The 15587-nt window shown below is 53.6% G+C and overlaps 1 protein-coding gene across 1 annotated transcript; it reads right to left on the bottom strand.

Annotated features, from left to right (window-relative positions):
• Positions 1-452: 452 nt before the first annotated feature.
• On the bottom strand, positions 453-14845 carry BESB_046470 (myosin H; the record flags this gene model as incomplete). Its single annotated transcript, XM_029363098.1, has 27 exons — positions 453-675; positions 1047-1201; positions 1575-1874; positions 2172-2277; positions 2571-2687; positions 3129-3429; positions 3705-3792; positions 4076-4132; positions 4711-4852; positions 5245-5370; positions 5826-5884; positions 6271-6519; positions 6971-7028; positions 7392-7463; positions 7772-7909; positions 8177-8382; positions 8773-8959; positions 9345-9684; positions 10098-10233; positions 10638-10754; positions 11075-11257; positions 11605-11683; positions 12043-12150; positions 12511-12819; positions 13175-13316; positions 13706-13910; positions 14495-14845. 27 exons carry the CDS (start codon positions 14843-14845, stop codon positions 453-455), a joined length of 4554 nt encoding a protein of 1517 aa, XP_029220464.1.
• Positions 14846-15587: the final 742 nt, after the last annotated feature.

A 15587-nucleotide genomic window follows, 5' to 3' on the forward strand; every position in this document is an offset into this window, starting at 1 on the left:
TGCCGCGCTTGAAAAGGAAAAGATGCAAATGCGTATATCGCCACAGTCGCGAGGCGCATCCACGAAGGGCGTGTGCGCCCGCGTACGAGGCTCTAGCTGCCGAAAAACAGCGCGTTTTTGACAGAAAAAGCACGAAAAAACTTAGGCGCACCTCATCATCGCAAGTGCGACCAAAGAAATCAAAGGCCTGGACACCACGCGGCGAAAACGTGAGAATCCGAAGGGAACGGCGCGAATTCTGCACTTCTCGAGTCCTCTGTGAGAGAACTCTCACCCTTCTGCCGCTGTTTATCTCTCTCGGATCATGCTCCTTGCTGCTTGGCGGACTGGAAAACGCGCCAGGAGAAGACCAAAACACGCAACAGACAGCACAGCGGCTCCGAATACACGGCGCAAATGAAGGAACAATCACCAGCTTTGGGCGCCGTGACTAGCAAGCACAGAAGGGCAACTCAGTTGTAGGTTAACGGATCCCAGTTGGGATTAATCGCGGGTTTCGTGCGAAGCGCAGAGGGCGCCGACGCAGAGACGCGCGCTTTGTCAGAGCTTCGTCCGACATCGAGCTTCGAGAAAACGGCCGAAAAGAGCGGAGATGAAACGACCTGAACCGCTCGCACGCACTGCCTCTCCGTCAGAATGTACTGATACACTGCCGGGCGCAGCACGTTTTCGCGCCTGCAGAACACACAGAAATACACAGAAACTGTTCTATAAAAAACAAAACATATAATTTTACTACTTGTACTGAGAGAAACGTACGATGACGATCGCTTCAACGCTTTCCCCACAAGGTCCTTACTACACACACAGACACACGCGAAGGTTCACGTCAAACGCACCTCTGTCTTAAGAGTGTTTATACGAATAAAACAACGCAGGTATGCACAGGCGAACATGTTTACGGGATTGCTTGGCTCTTTCAGACCATGTCGATCTCCTCTTTGACTCAACAGGACAGACAAACAGGTGCTTGATCACATGCAGTGGATGCCGACTAGTTTCCGAGACTTTCGGTAACATCACTTGCCAGTTTTCTACAAACTTACGGTTGATCGAAGAAGCTCCAAGCCCAGAGGAGGCCATCAGAGGTGAGGACGACGCCTTCCCACCAGCCAACTTTGACGTCTACCGGAATACCGGTCACGTTGCCCCTTTGCAGATCGACCGGCATGGGGACAAAGGACTGCGCCTTCACGCAGACCTGAAGCCATTCCCAGAGAGCACCACTCGCATTTGAACGGTGAACAGAGTTCGCACCGAGCCAGTAGAGCTCAACCCATTTCACAAGCTGCTTTTCTGCATCCTTGCTCGAGTGACGCACTCTCTCTCACGAACAGTTACGCAGACTCATACAAGGATTTGTACAGATATGCGGGTGTCTCTACACGCCCCGGCCTATGCACAGTTTTCGTTCGTCTTCGATTATCGCGCGCGTGCCGCCGATGTGCTTCCCTCTAGCCCATCTCGATCGCGTGTTTGCGCGGAGAGCCCACGTCTTTCTTTCTGCCTGGCTCTTTCGTTCTCTGTTCTCCCCCTTGCCACACTCGCCGCCGTTGCCACATGCGCAGGCGTACCTGAGCGTTGGGATCCCAGAGCAGGAACACGCCCCACTGGTAGACGGTGCCGTCCGCAGTGACAGCGAGCGTCGAGTGAACGCCGCAGCTGATCGCGGTCACGCGCTCTTCCACATTTTGCACCGGGACGGCGACTCGGGAGCTCCGGCGCTTGCTGCCCAGTCCCAGCTGGCCCGTCGTCGCTTGCCCGAAGACGTAAAGCGAGCCCTCCTTCGTGAGAAGATATGTGAAGCCCAGACCACACTCGACGCGACGGAGCGGACCCAGGTCAGTTATCGACTCGTGTGAGACCCACAGCGGCTGAAAAAAAGGAGGTCGCACGCAGACGGTTACACACGGATATGTGCGAGTAGTAGAGGCGGATGCGCCCAAAAGGGCGGAGCTCAGACGAGGAGACACCGACTGCAAAGGACGCTGCTGCAGACAGGCGCGGAGAAAAACGCTCGCTCTCTACGACTTTACTGAAACGCACACGCGGTGGGAAAGGAGCCATGCTGACGACTTGGAAAGCGCCGAGACACGAACCAAACCAATCAGATATCGAACGCCAGGGAGCACTATACAGCTCCCGAAGCGGAGCGGAGGAGGTCGGCTTACCAAAGGAACGTCGCTGAAGACGCCTCGAATATAGATGTGCTCACCACGACCCCACATGTAAACGCGCCCCGTCTCGTCGACGGCGGCGTTGTGATATGCTCCAGCGCTGCACAAATACAAAGGACACAGCGAAGCGAATTTAGACTAGACTGAGCTCCAGCTTCAGTCACCCACCACGACGACGGATAAGAGACGGGCATATGAGGCAGCAGCTGAAGGCAACAGCCGTAATTCCAGCGTCCCCCGTGATTCTCTTCACAAGTCGCTGTCGGCTTCGCATGCAACTCGCTGCCTACGCAGGCCTAACGCAAACACAGTGAAGCGGGGCGTGAGAAACGGCGGATGAGACACTGAGTCTGCTGCGGACACTCCTGCACGGAGGAAACTCCAGTGTCTCACCTTAAGGTCAGTATTCTTCTTCGCGAGAGCGACCCAGCTCCAGAGCGAGAGGCACTGAACGCGACTGCCGTGGCCTTTGGCACGACTTCCTGCCGAGGCGCACACCCGCACTGACCGCTGAAACGCAAACACACCAACACCGGAGAAAACGTGTATATTGAGAATTAGTCCCCCCCCCCCCCCCCCCCCGCGCTCAGTGACCAACGCGGCCTGCCGTCCGCTAGGCGACTCATCGACGGAAATGCACCAACGCTTACCTGTTCCTTTCCTAATCTTCACATCGAGGTCTTTAAACCTATTTACATACCGCGAAATATGAATACATGCGCATGCAAAGCTATGTAGGGTGTGTTCAAAACGATCCAGTGCCTTTGTGCCAGCACTGCCACTTGTAGTTGAAACCCGCAGGCAGAGCCACAGCTCGCTGTTTCTCTGCATTCGAAATGTATATATATGTATACATATATATTTGTATATATGAGGGTCTCCCCTGGATTCCGGTGTGTCTGAAGCTAGGGCACCCCAGTCGGCGGGCCGAGCGCCCACGTAGGGGCTTACTAGCGGTTGGATCCCCAGGCGAAGACGCGCCCGTCTGCGTCGAGAAGGAGGGTGTGGTCCACGCCGCAGCTGATTTGTTTAACGCTGATGGGGAGCGCGAGGCCTCCAATCGGCTGGCGGGGGACAGGCAGGCCCGCGAGCGAAGACTTGCCGAGCCCAAGCTGCCCGCGGTCGTTCAGGCCGTAGGTGTAGACGTAGCCCGAGCTGGTCGCCACCACAGTGTGGAAAGCGCTAATCTCGATGTGCGCGAGAGTCGCCGAGGGATTGAAGTTCTCTACCGCCCGAATGCCCGCAGTCCAGCCTGCAAACGAAAAAGAGGCAACGCGTCGCAAAAGAAACGCGAAGAGAGTGCAAACAGCCTTCAGGTATAGGGCCGCACGAAAGGAGCGGACACGCAGCGGCGCAAATCATCCGGGCAGAGGGAGACTGAGTGCAGGCTAGGGCGTTAAGGCCGGAAAGCACCGATGCAGGAACCGACCCGCGCATAGCCGAGATAGGAATGAAGGAGAGGCGCTCTTAGACACAAACCTGCTGGGATCTACACTGTATATAACTCTTCAAGGCTTTTCTGCGTACCTTGTGGATACACGTCATCCCTCTCGACGCTGACGTTGACATGGATGAGCTGCCAGCCCTTCTCGCTCATTCCTCGTCTCTCCCGTTCCTGCACGAAAAGGCAGAAGATGCACGAGCCGAAGCGAATCATATCAGGAGCGGGAAAGCTACGCAAAACAGGAAAGCAGAGGAATACGCCATAGCGAAGATCAAGCAGGCAACTCTTCCCCCGCAACAGCTGTAGAGAGGGGGGCAGCAGAAGGCGAAGGGAGACTGTCAAGGCAGAGCGACTGAAGCAAAAAGAATCGACATGCTCGAGAGACGGCGCGCAAAGGTTACGACGATTGTAGGACAAGAGTGAACACGGATAAAGGCAAGAAGGAAAGACTTACTCTCAACAGCATGACTGCTTCCTGGCATTCTTGCAAGCTCTGCTTCTCAGCGCGCATCTGAACGAAAAAGGTGACACGCGACAAGGCAATTCGGGGCTGTGTCCATCTCCTGTCAAGTTCCACGCTATGCACTTCACTCCGAGAGGCAACGAAGTTGCCCCTAAAAGTGCTGTAAAACGCTGAGAAAAACGCTCCTCACCCGTGTAGACACACGTGCATGTAGAGAAGGCAGCCACCTCACACAAATATACACTCCGAGATTCTGTAGTCTCTGTCAGCCGATCGTCACATATACACCAGACGCAGCTTCTCGACATGCGTGGATTAACACATATATACATTTAAATATACAAATGTAAAAAAAGCGCTCCATAGCAGCCCCTACAGCCACTGTAGCGCTCTAATGACTGCAAAACACACCCAATTTTCCCAAAGACAGCTGAATTATCTTCCCTCATGTGTGCACAAGCATAGTCCCCAGGCTTCAGAGACGCCGATCTACTCGTTTGTGCCGGGTTCTCCAGTCGCCCCTCTACAGCTACATATGGAAACGACACTTGCGGTCACATTTTATCGCGCACAGCTCGGTGACCGCGTAGATGCGCATGCATTTCAGCGGCAGTGAGAGATCTTACCAAATGTCCTGCAAGCACCAGCTTGAGTTTTTCTTCCTGCAGAATGCGGCGCACACGGTTTCCGCGCCACCAGGCTTGAATGGTCAGGGTCGCCGCGTGAACATTGGAAACGTAGAGACGCAGAAGCTTCGCTTGTGCGAACCTGCCAAAGCACAGTTTTACAAGAGACACGCCTTCGATGCAAAGTAGAGTGATCACGGTGGTGCACGTACAAAAAAGAAAGGAACGGACGCTTCACGGCCTCGCCTTTCATAAAATACAAAAGCATTTGCAAAAATGCATGTATGAAGAGGGATATGCATAGCGCGATTTCACAAGACCATCTCTTTACACAGTCTCACATTCACTATATAATATACATACATATACATATATATGTATGCAGAGGTGCCGTTGAGAGGTGGACATTCAAACCTGACGCTCAAGCTCAAGCGACGTACGCGTATCCATAGCTGAATGCGTCCCTATGGAGAGCCCGCCTGGAAGACGCAACTTGCTGCTCGAAAGCTCCGGTTTTCTGCGAAAATCTCTTACTTCTGCATGCTGTAGGCAGCCTGCGTGACGTTTTGGAGTCTCGACAAAACGATGTAGCGACGCATGCAGCTTTGGATGACGATGCGAGCGCGGTCCTCGATGAAGCCTTGGCGAATCTTACCGAATCTGAAGAAGGAACGCAGGCAACATGGCAAGCAAGAAGCATATGACGGATCTTCACACGACTGCGGTACGCCCCTCTGCAAGGTGAGGCACTAGGTCTATGGAATACAGATGCGCGTGTCTGCGACCCTAGTACCTCGCTTCAACAGGTGTTTGATTTCGCCGTGCACACGTAAACAGCAGAAGCTCCCCGCGTACGTAAAAAGCCAGAGAGATCACCAGGCTTCCCACTAGCCCGAAGTGCGTGAGCTGCGCTACGAATACGAATGACAGAGCTGCGCAACATATATTTAAACGCAGGTATGCAGAGGCGGATATGCAGATATTAAAGAAAAACTGTGGCTTTTTGTATATAAAGTCGACTTGGCATGCCGCTGCCACCTTCCACGACACACAAGAGACTGAGGGGATCATTTGAAATAGAGGTGACTGCCTTCTGATCGCCGATCAAGGCTTACATTTTCGCATGCGCTCGATATGACGGCGATTTGCGCACGCGGTAGCCGCGCCAGAACCTCTGCAAGGCACGACGCAGGACAGTACTTTCATTTTTATTCACACAGCAGCGCACAGCGCTCCTTTGCGCAAGCATTACACACTGACTGAGCCAATACAATGTCTATATGGGAACTCCGTGAATGGTATTCCTCTACTCGAGCGCGACACAGGGAACACGCCGGCAATCACCCTCGTCGTTTTCTCCTTGTACCTACACGAGTATCCGTCCTGGATGTGCCTCCACAGCCTCACTGAGACACGCACGTCTTTACATGATGAATATGGGTGTTGGATGAATGCGTTCATGGTTCCTGCTCTGAGGCGGGACTGCAAATTCCCATTCTCCGCTAGCCTCCCCGCGGCCCTCCACTCTCTTCTCGGGTCTCTAACGGATTCTCTACTTGCCTGGATGGTGGTGGCGTAGGGGGTGAGCAGTCGCATGAGTTGAACGCGCAGCCGGCCGAGGTAGCCGCGCCAGACGCGCTGGATGTCTGTCGCCGCGTCGTTTCGAATCTTTTCGTATTTCAGCTGCTTGCGTAGCTTCTGAGCCATGCACCTCCGCCAGTTGGCCTGAATGAGCGTCGCCGCGCGAACCTGCCGCTTCGAAACCATGAACTTCTTCCACCGCAGGCCGCCGACGCCTGCGTAACCGATCTGGAGAGCGCGCAAGCGAAACAGGCTTGACAGACAACACGATAGAGCAGCTCGGCGTTTCACTGCGCCACGCGCAGCATCCGCACTTCTCACGCATACGTACATATACATGAATATATATGTATATAGATATATGCATCTGTGTTTAGGCATTTCACGCCGGGTGAAACAGGAGCCGAGTATAAGATTCTCAAGCGAAATACCAGTGGATGTTGCCTTCACACGGCTCACGGGAGTACTGTGACAATTTTGCAGCCAGATTTGCTCTTTTCCATGAAGACGCTGTCGTCCCAAGAGCCAACCGCTTGCGGACATGGAAGAAAACCACAAATAGGATATACCCCAGCGCATATAGCAAAAACACTGAATATCAATAAACACATTTGTGTGAAATCCCTTCATAGAATGTATTAGGTTGTCTTTCGTGGCAGCAGCGTGTCCTTCAGCTTACCACAGCCGCTCGCTTCATGAGAGCGCGAGCCTTGGCTTGCCGCATCGCAATTCTTGTCCTGCAATGCGAAAGCAAGAAACAGTGAATTCCCGCCGATACAAGACAGACGTGGAATCCGCAGAATACAAAAAATAGACGTCTGAATTCAGAGGCGGGACGCCTTCGCGAGAGCCTGGATCGTCACCTGAACCAGTCGAAATAGTTTCTTCACAGACAGCCAAACAACGTTCTATCCGCAGTCGCTCCCCCGGTGCATTCCTCCCACCTCGCAGACGCTTGAGTAAAATGCTCTTTCGCTCGAGCAGAAACGGGCGAGACGCAGCCCTCCCCCGAAACACGCGGAAACCAATCGACGTAGTGTGAAGGCTGTGAAAGACAATCCGTTGAAAAACCGCACAGCGAGAGGACACGGCGCACTTACCTGTTCCTGACGCTGTGACCGCGGTACACCTTTTGGATGAGAACTGCGGCGCGCTGCCGGCGTTCCTCGAGGCTGCGTGCAGCGACAAGAAAAAGAGTAAGAGACACAAACCATGAAGACTCTAAACGAGGTATCGCAAATACTCTCTAGCCTATCCCATATCGGAGGCACAAATATATCAGGTCACGAGGGATGCCGGCGCCTACGTATGTCGCTTCGCGACAGTCGGCGGCAACAAAAGCATATACGCAAATAGATTTGTATATGAGCATCGATCGATGGAATTCGTGAACGTCCAGGCGACGCTCGTAGACTGCTCTTATGACGTAGTGAACTGCGCAGGTGCGCGAACTCGAGGATTCGCCCCGCCTTGCACATACTTGCAAAACATCATGAAGAAGATGGAGCCTGCGAAGAGGCGGACTGCAGCGCCCTTCTTCATCGCCGCTCTGCGCAAGTCATAGCGACGCATGAGAGCCTGGACGCGGATCACGCGGTTCGCGAAGCCCGTGTAGAGCCTGCAGAGAACCAAACAGGAAGCGAACAAGTTTAGAACGCGTCAGAAGCCTCACAGACATCGCAGAGGCAGGCTCAATCGGCAGCGCCGCACACTACTTATTCAACTTGACGCGATGTTCGAGGTCATCCCCAGCTGCGGCGTCTACGAAACAACCGCATGCGCGGCGCATCGTGCAACGCGCCGGCCGCTCTCGCGGGTGGACGCGCAGCTGTGCAATGCTGTACGCTGCCTGGAAAGCATCCATGGGCGACTGCGCGGGACTTACGTCCTCGCCTTGTAGGCCCTGTAGACGTTTTGAAGCGTAAGGATGAGCGGCTTCAAGTTCGCCATGACCGTGCGGAAATGCTTATCAATCATGAGCCAACCAGTTTTGCGCAGAAAGATCTTTGTGTTACCCAGCTGATATTCCTCCTTCGGAATACCGAGCCTGTCTAACATCGTGAGGCAAGCGCTCTTGCTATCTGTGCCTTCCTGAGAGCAAAAAGTGGAAGTCAGACCACTAGAACGAGGAATGGCATGTCCGCAAACACGCCGACTACGAAGCACTGACGGAAACCGGCGACAGCCTTGAATGATGCGGAACAAGATATAGTGGACTCTTGATCCGAGGACAGACATCGACGCGTCCTTTCTTTCGACGAGGCTGTGGGTGGATATCGTTGAATATGTAGTCGCGACAGTAAGTAGATCTAAAACTAAACCAGAAGTCGAAGCAGTAGTTAGTGAAGTCTATTGGGAACCCCGTTTCGATTTCTCGTGTCTCTTTTTAGACGCCTTTCTCACGATTCCGAGACGCTGACGTCCCCAAACCTCGCGAGCGATCGGGCTCTCAAGCGTGTTGACTTGGATTTGCTTCCGTACCACTTTGGCGCCGAGAACACTCATCAGCACGTTGTTGTCCTCGACGAAGTCGTGGAAACTCGCGCGGTAGGCGAAACCCTTGTGAATGATCGCAACGGCTTCGAGCACCGACAAACTGATCATTTGTCCCAACGTGGTTTCCGTCTCAAAAACGCGCGGCTTCTTCACCTGGTTCGGCTTGATGCATCTGCCGACGCACACACATCGCAGACTCAGAGCCTCAGCTTCGCCTGCCAACTCGACAGCGTCTCTCTGCGTTTCCACGGTGTTCAGGTCTACGAATGAAAGCGCGCCCTCCCTATGCCGAGACACCTCCTACGGACTACCGCCGACGACGTACATAAATCTCTCTTTCTCTCGCTGTATATTTATGTATGCTTTGTAACCTGACTGCGACTATAAGCTTGCGTGTTTGTGGTACATCCGAAAAAATATATATGCATGTGACTATGCAGACAAGCGCAGCGGACGCACAATGGAAACAAAGATCGGGTCGCGCCTTCTCACCCCAGCAGGCGTTCACGCATCGGTGCGTTGCGCGTGCACTCTGAGTCGCGGCGTTCGTTTCTTACCTGCCAAAGTGCGCGTGCGAAGACTTGAGGGTGGTCATGAGGCCAGTCATGGATTTCTGGAACTTGGATCCGACGAACTTTCCGCGCATGTTTTTCGTGTCGGGGATTTCGATCTCCTCGAACGCGTTCTTCATGCAAGAGTTTGTCGCGCTCTTAAAGACCATCAACAACTCGTTTGGCAGACGCATTTTGTTCTTCGGAACGAACTCCGTGGTGTCGTAAGTGACCGGCGCCGCGGTGTGGACGATGAGAAAAGTCACTCTGGCGTCACCCTTGGGAATCTGGAAGCAAGGGTTCTTGATGTTCTTGTGGCAGGCCGCCGTAAAGGACTCGCTTGTACCTGGAGAGCAGCGCCCAACCAGCCACAGTGCAGATGTAGCTCACGTCTGCGTGTTTCCCGAATATGTACATTCCTCACGCTACGTTGTTTCACAGATGCGTATACACATATACATAAATGCGGATGTATGAGCTTCAAGCTTCAATGATTACACAATACTCACAGTTGCTGTTTTCGAGAGCACAGAGGAGTAAGAAGCAAAGAAAATATGAGAAGCGATTCAGGGTAGCCGATCAATAAGTAGAGAACCAGAGAGAGGCGCACGCAACATTTCTGGAGTCAACGAGCAACAAGGTAACGCGATACGTCATGTGTAAGCATATATATTTGTCTATGGCTCTACGATATATTTTATGGCTCTACCACAACGACACGCGAGTGAATCTGGTCACGGGTGTCCCGCTCTCGCTTACCAGTTTGAATCAGACACTGCTCTTCGAGGTAAGCGAAAACGCCTGCCTTCGGTTTGTCAAAGACCTCAAGCACCGTCGCATTGTCGGAGTAGACGACCATTGAGTGATCAATACCCTCTGCCTCGTACTCCACTTTCTGAAATAAAAAATCCGCACTCGTTCCCGGCGCAACAATCACGAGATTCCGACAGTTCGCACCTGGAGATACACCTATGCCTAAATATATATGAACATACAGGATCTACGCGTTCACACAGCTATCAGCAAACCTGTTCAGCGAGCGTATATCGGTAGTATTTTGATAGATTCGGCGCTCGTATGGACTCCCGAGCTCTGAGCTATCGGACGCAAGTTGTCACTGTATTGCTTTTAAAACTCCAAAATCGAATGCAATGCTGCCCAGTGGCGGGGATTTCAGCGGCGGTAGGTCTGCATCCACAAAAGCCGCTCTGACTTTCCTGGGCTTCCTCATATCAACTACAGATAGCAAGAGTACTTCTGAACTGCCTGCGCGATATGCATGCGGGTGTCGCCCTTTACCTCAGCCTGGAAAACTTGCTGGATGAAGAATTGCTGAAGCCTCTCGTTTGCGTAGTTAATCAAAAACTGCTCGTACGAGTTCTTCTGGAAAAACTCGAAACCGTAGATATCCAGAATCTGTCCACGCAAACACGCCAAAGGCAGCAGCGCCAGTCGACAGTCGCTCACGCCGACACCCACAAACGAGAGATTCACAACTACATATATGTATATATATAAAAGGGGGATAAACGAGCCATGTGCAGGCGGAAGTTCTATAGTAGCAAGTTTGTGTTAAAGCTCCCTTATTCGTTATGTGCAGAGGCATGCACTAACATATATATATGCGGCAGTTACTGCGTACGTTTGATCACGCCGACGAGCTTGCGCTTCGCCAACATGGCGGCGGTACATAAACTGTGGACAGGCGACGAGGCAGATAACGCGTGTGAGCTTACGCCAATCCACGCCTTGGCTTCTGCGTCGAACTTGATTTGTTTGTTAACGCTCTTGACGATGTAGTCAAACAGCGTGCTGTAGAGCTCCTTAGCCATAGACCGAATCATAACGGTCGCCTGCTCAGCCGAAAGGGGCGACTTAATCACGTTCCCCTGTACCTCCACGACGTTGATGGTAAGAGCCTGAAAAAAACTCACGCAGTCTCAAGCATGCATGTGACTGCATTCTCGCAGCGGCCAACTGGCAGCGACCCGCTTATGCATGCAAATAACAACATTTGCCTGCGCGTGTGCGGCGGCCGCGGCGGGTGCGGATACTGTTTCGAGGCGACGCCAAGGGCAGCACGGCGGCTCGAGAGAGGTAGCCACCCATCGAGTCGCTCTCTCCACTCCACGCCTCCGAGGAGCTGACATGTGTCACCAGCAGAGGCTGAAGGCGCTGCGGAGCGTCGATAGAGAGTGAACGAGCTTGTGGAACAAGAGGGCAGGCAAACAGCAAAAACAGAAGAAATTGACACAGAAGGACGGACTTCGTTCAGGGCATTTTGGTCTGCTCCAAGGAGAGAGGCGATAGTCTTGAAGTCGTCCTCGTTGACAACCTTGCCGGCTCTGCGAAAAGCACCGACACGCCATCTCATCCACAGAATATACTCTGCTCTATCGCCTCGAGGGCCTAGTCAAGTCTTTACCAGCAGATGGATAAAGACGACAGTACATCGACAGCAAAAACACATTCGAGCTGCGACGCGGAATCTCGCACTTCAGGTCCACGCACACGCAGATTCTATCTACCGTATCGGGCACGATGCAAAACATCGTACGCATATACCCATTCGAATATGTATACATATAAATATATGACGGCTCACGCAGTTCGGACGAGACGACGGAAACGCCTTTTTCTGCAAGAAACAGCATCTCAACGCCAGTGCGAGGCGTCTACCATCGAGGCTTATGGAGTGACCTACTTGTCTGTTCCCATCGCCTGCGTGTTTTTGTATTTTATGTTTCCAGCCATAAGGACAGCTGAGAGACACTTAAAGTAGTCGAGCTCTTCCTCGGGTGCGTAAAGGAGCCTGAAAGACCAAGCACCCACGCAAGACGCGCAAGCGGCATGCCATACTCAGCTCCGCATTTGCAAGCTTCATTTCTTTTTCAAGCATCTCTTTGGGGGGTTCGCGGCCATGAAGAGTGAATAGAAGCCGGCGGGCGAAGTGGAGCAGTCAGCCGGGTGGCAGAGCGCAAAAACAGAGAGGCTAACGCGGCGCGCATCGCTGGCTGCCTCACGGGGCTTCTGGGCGCCCTTAAGCCGTGAGTGCGCCTCGAATCCACTGCGCTAGTCTGCGCTCAGACGTGCGACATATTCACTTTAAAGTTTAGGGTTTTCAACCTAGTTACGATTTTGTCCGTTTCATCAAGCATCGAAGATCTCCTACTTGAGCTGTTGGCGGACTTCCTCGAACTCTTTCAAGTCGTTGACCGTCTCGACTTCGTAGCACCCAGATTTGTTGAGGAACTCGTACTCCGTCGGCGCTTTGAGGGCACATTTGGCCAATTCATCGGGCTTCAGGCCCTTGATCATCTGATAGAAAATGTGGTAGCTCCGCTCGCCCTGACCCTGGAACTCAATACGCGAGAGCTCAAGCATGTAGTTGCTGATGATACCTCCGTGAATACCTCCAGTCGGCGCGACGTCAAGAGTGACGAAACGCCCGAAACGGGACGAGTTGTTGTTGCGAAGCGTCCTGAGAGAAAGGGGGAAAAAACGAACAGTAATTCCAATGCGGAGTGCACCTTCGACAGGCACATTCTCCATGCGAACCATGCAGAGTCACGCTTCTGAAACACCACGCGACATCCATGCATATGCAGAACCCCTAATGCATACATTCGCGTGGAATATGCTCCATATGAGACAGTGCTTGTGAGCCAATAGCCGTGACAACAGGTGCTTTCACCAGAGACCCGACACAAAAAAAGAGGTTCCCCATGAGCCGGTGAGAAAGAAATATCCGGACGCGAAGGGAAGCCGTGTAGACGGTTTCTTCGGCAAGCCAGCGAAACCAGAGAATAGAAATGCCCTAATCGAACGCTGCCTACTTGGCATTCCCGATAGCTTCCAGCAGCGGGTTCGCTCCGAGAATAATTTCCTGAATGCGCGCGCCACCCGCTCCAGACTTCGATGTGGCGAAGTACTGCATGAGCTGTCTGGCTGTCTCGGTCTTCCCGGCTCCGGACTCGCCTGAAGTAAAAACAAGCAGAAGGGCTTCAAGGAGAGGACTCTTCAAACCCAGTCACGACTGCACAGACTCGGCGGACGGAGGGTGATGCCGATCCCGAGGCGAACTGGAGGACCTCGAAATGCGGTAACTCAACAAGATCCCAGCTAAGAAGCCCAAAGCCGGCATACGTAGCTAGCAGCGGTACGAGCGCAAAACACGAAGTCTGATTTGGTTTGACAGGGTATTTGACTATCGCTTTCTGCGTCCACTGCCAGGCGCAGCGTCCTTCTAACCTCGCAAAAAAAAAACAGAGACATCTGCAAACACAACTATATGTATATATACTCGCTTATGAGTGCGCGTGTCCTCAGTGGAAAAAAAAACAGCGGAGATCGGCTCAGGGACTCACCACTAACGACGCATGACTGGTTCTCCTTCGTGACTCTGAGCATGTCCATGGCCGTCTGTGCAACCGCGTAGGTGTGCGGAGGCACGTCTGTAGGAAAGCCTCGGGAGGTGTCTGCATTTTGATACTTTGTGATTGTCGTCGGCTCGTAGAGCCCCGGAATCAGTTTGAATGGGTTCGTCGCAACGAGCAGGCGCCCTGCGTAGGTCTGCGAACGCACAAAACCGACACCGCGCCGTCGCTCCTTCAGCAGCTCGACTGAGAGACTACCTAGAAGCGTACAGCGAATGAGGCTGGAACAGACAAAGGGAGTGGACGAGAGCAGGAGATGAGTCGACTCAAGACTCTGAGACTCCTCAGCCACGCACACTCGAGTTCGCGGTCATTCGAGGATAGAGGAGCGACGACGCTGGTGGTGGTCGCGACTAATGATCAGACAACTGTGGCATAAATGCCATCCTATCCGGCGCGCCACTTTTCGTAGCATCGCCATCGCTCCTTTGCCTCAACGCCCCACAAAAGACAATCCAGTATATATATGCTGAGTGGTTTCCAGTTGAGGTCTGCGCGAACACGCCTGTGCGGCCATATCAGCCTCGTACTCTCTCCATGCACACGTGTTAGCACCAAGGAGTCTTCTATCCACCCTAAGGCCGCCAGCGGATTCCGCGGCGGGTATTTGCTGCAGCCCAGGGCAATGGCAGCTTCCCCGTCGGAAGACTCAGGTCTGTGTGTGAATCACTCGTGGATTTCCGCGCTAAGTTCCCGCGCTCGCGCAGGCTGGAGTCTTACGTAGATCTGGTCGCGCACGTAACGCTCGCGGATGACTTCTAGCGCGCACGCTTCGTTGGCGTGAGGGAGTTTGGCGAGATCAACGACAGTGGCAGGATCAATCCCGACGTTTGCGTTGAGGCACTGCGAGACATCGACGGTCTTTGCGTTGCCGTCATCGTCGACTGTGAGCTGCGTTCCGCTGATGCTTTTGACAATGGCTTTCACGTATAGCTCCTCCTTCTCAGGGGCGCGCACAAAGACTGGCGAGCCGACGAGGTAGTCGCCGAGCTCGACTGCGGAGTACTTGCGCTCAACCTTTTTCTGCGCTGCACCGCCTCCGGCCCCCGCCTTCTTTGCGGCTGCCGCCATGGCGCAGTGAACGACGCGGAGAGACACACCCTGACCAAAATTCGCAGGCGCCGCAGGGAAACGCACGCGGCAGGACGAGAAGAGAAACGAGACGAGAGCCTCGGCGACCCAGGAGGGAGGATGCGACGCGGACGCGAGGCAGCAACGAAGAGAGACGAATCAAAAACACGAAGAGGAAAGAGACACCAAACCTGGGAGAGGCGAAAGAGAAAGAGAAGACGGCAGCGAGAAATCACGCAAGCCGGACACTGGAAAGATGCAAAGAGATCGGGGTCGAAGAAGGAGAAAGACGCCCAGGGAAGCACACACTGGTTCTACAAGGTATGTGAGCGAGGCTCCGGACGCTCTTGTCGCCTCGCGCCAGACTCAAGCATATGCTTCTTCATTTCTCTCGTTACTGTCTTCTCTTGCCACTTTCTCGACGGAAAAAAGGCGAGCTGATTGTGCCTCGCGATGAGCGTAGCAGAGTCCAGAAAAACCGCGAAGGGACGGCTGAAGTAAGCGGGCTCGCTGTCGCTACCTGCGCATCAGTTCAGACTCTGAGGAAGTGTATATGGGGCTGGCGGTAAGAGCCAAGGCGAGAGGGCGAGAGCGAAGTGAGAGAGAAAGTGGTGGAGGCCTACAGGGGCGCGGCCGAGGCAATGGAGGCGCGGCGGTGTTCTATGGGGCGAGTGGCTCGACCTCAGGCCTCCCTTTGGATCGCGCGCCGAGATTTGTACAGAAACATGGAGAGAGCCTTCCC

This window comes from Besnoitia besnoiti, chromosome III, assembly GCF_002563875.1.
Source record: "Besnoitia besnoiti strain Bb-Ger1 chromosome III, whole genome shotgun sequence".
NCBI classification, from domain to species: Eukaryota; Apicomplexa; class Conoidasida; order Eucoccidiorida; family Sarcocystidae; genus Besnoitia; species Besnoitia besnoiti.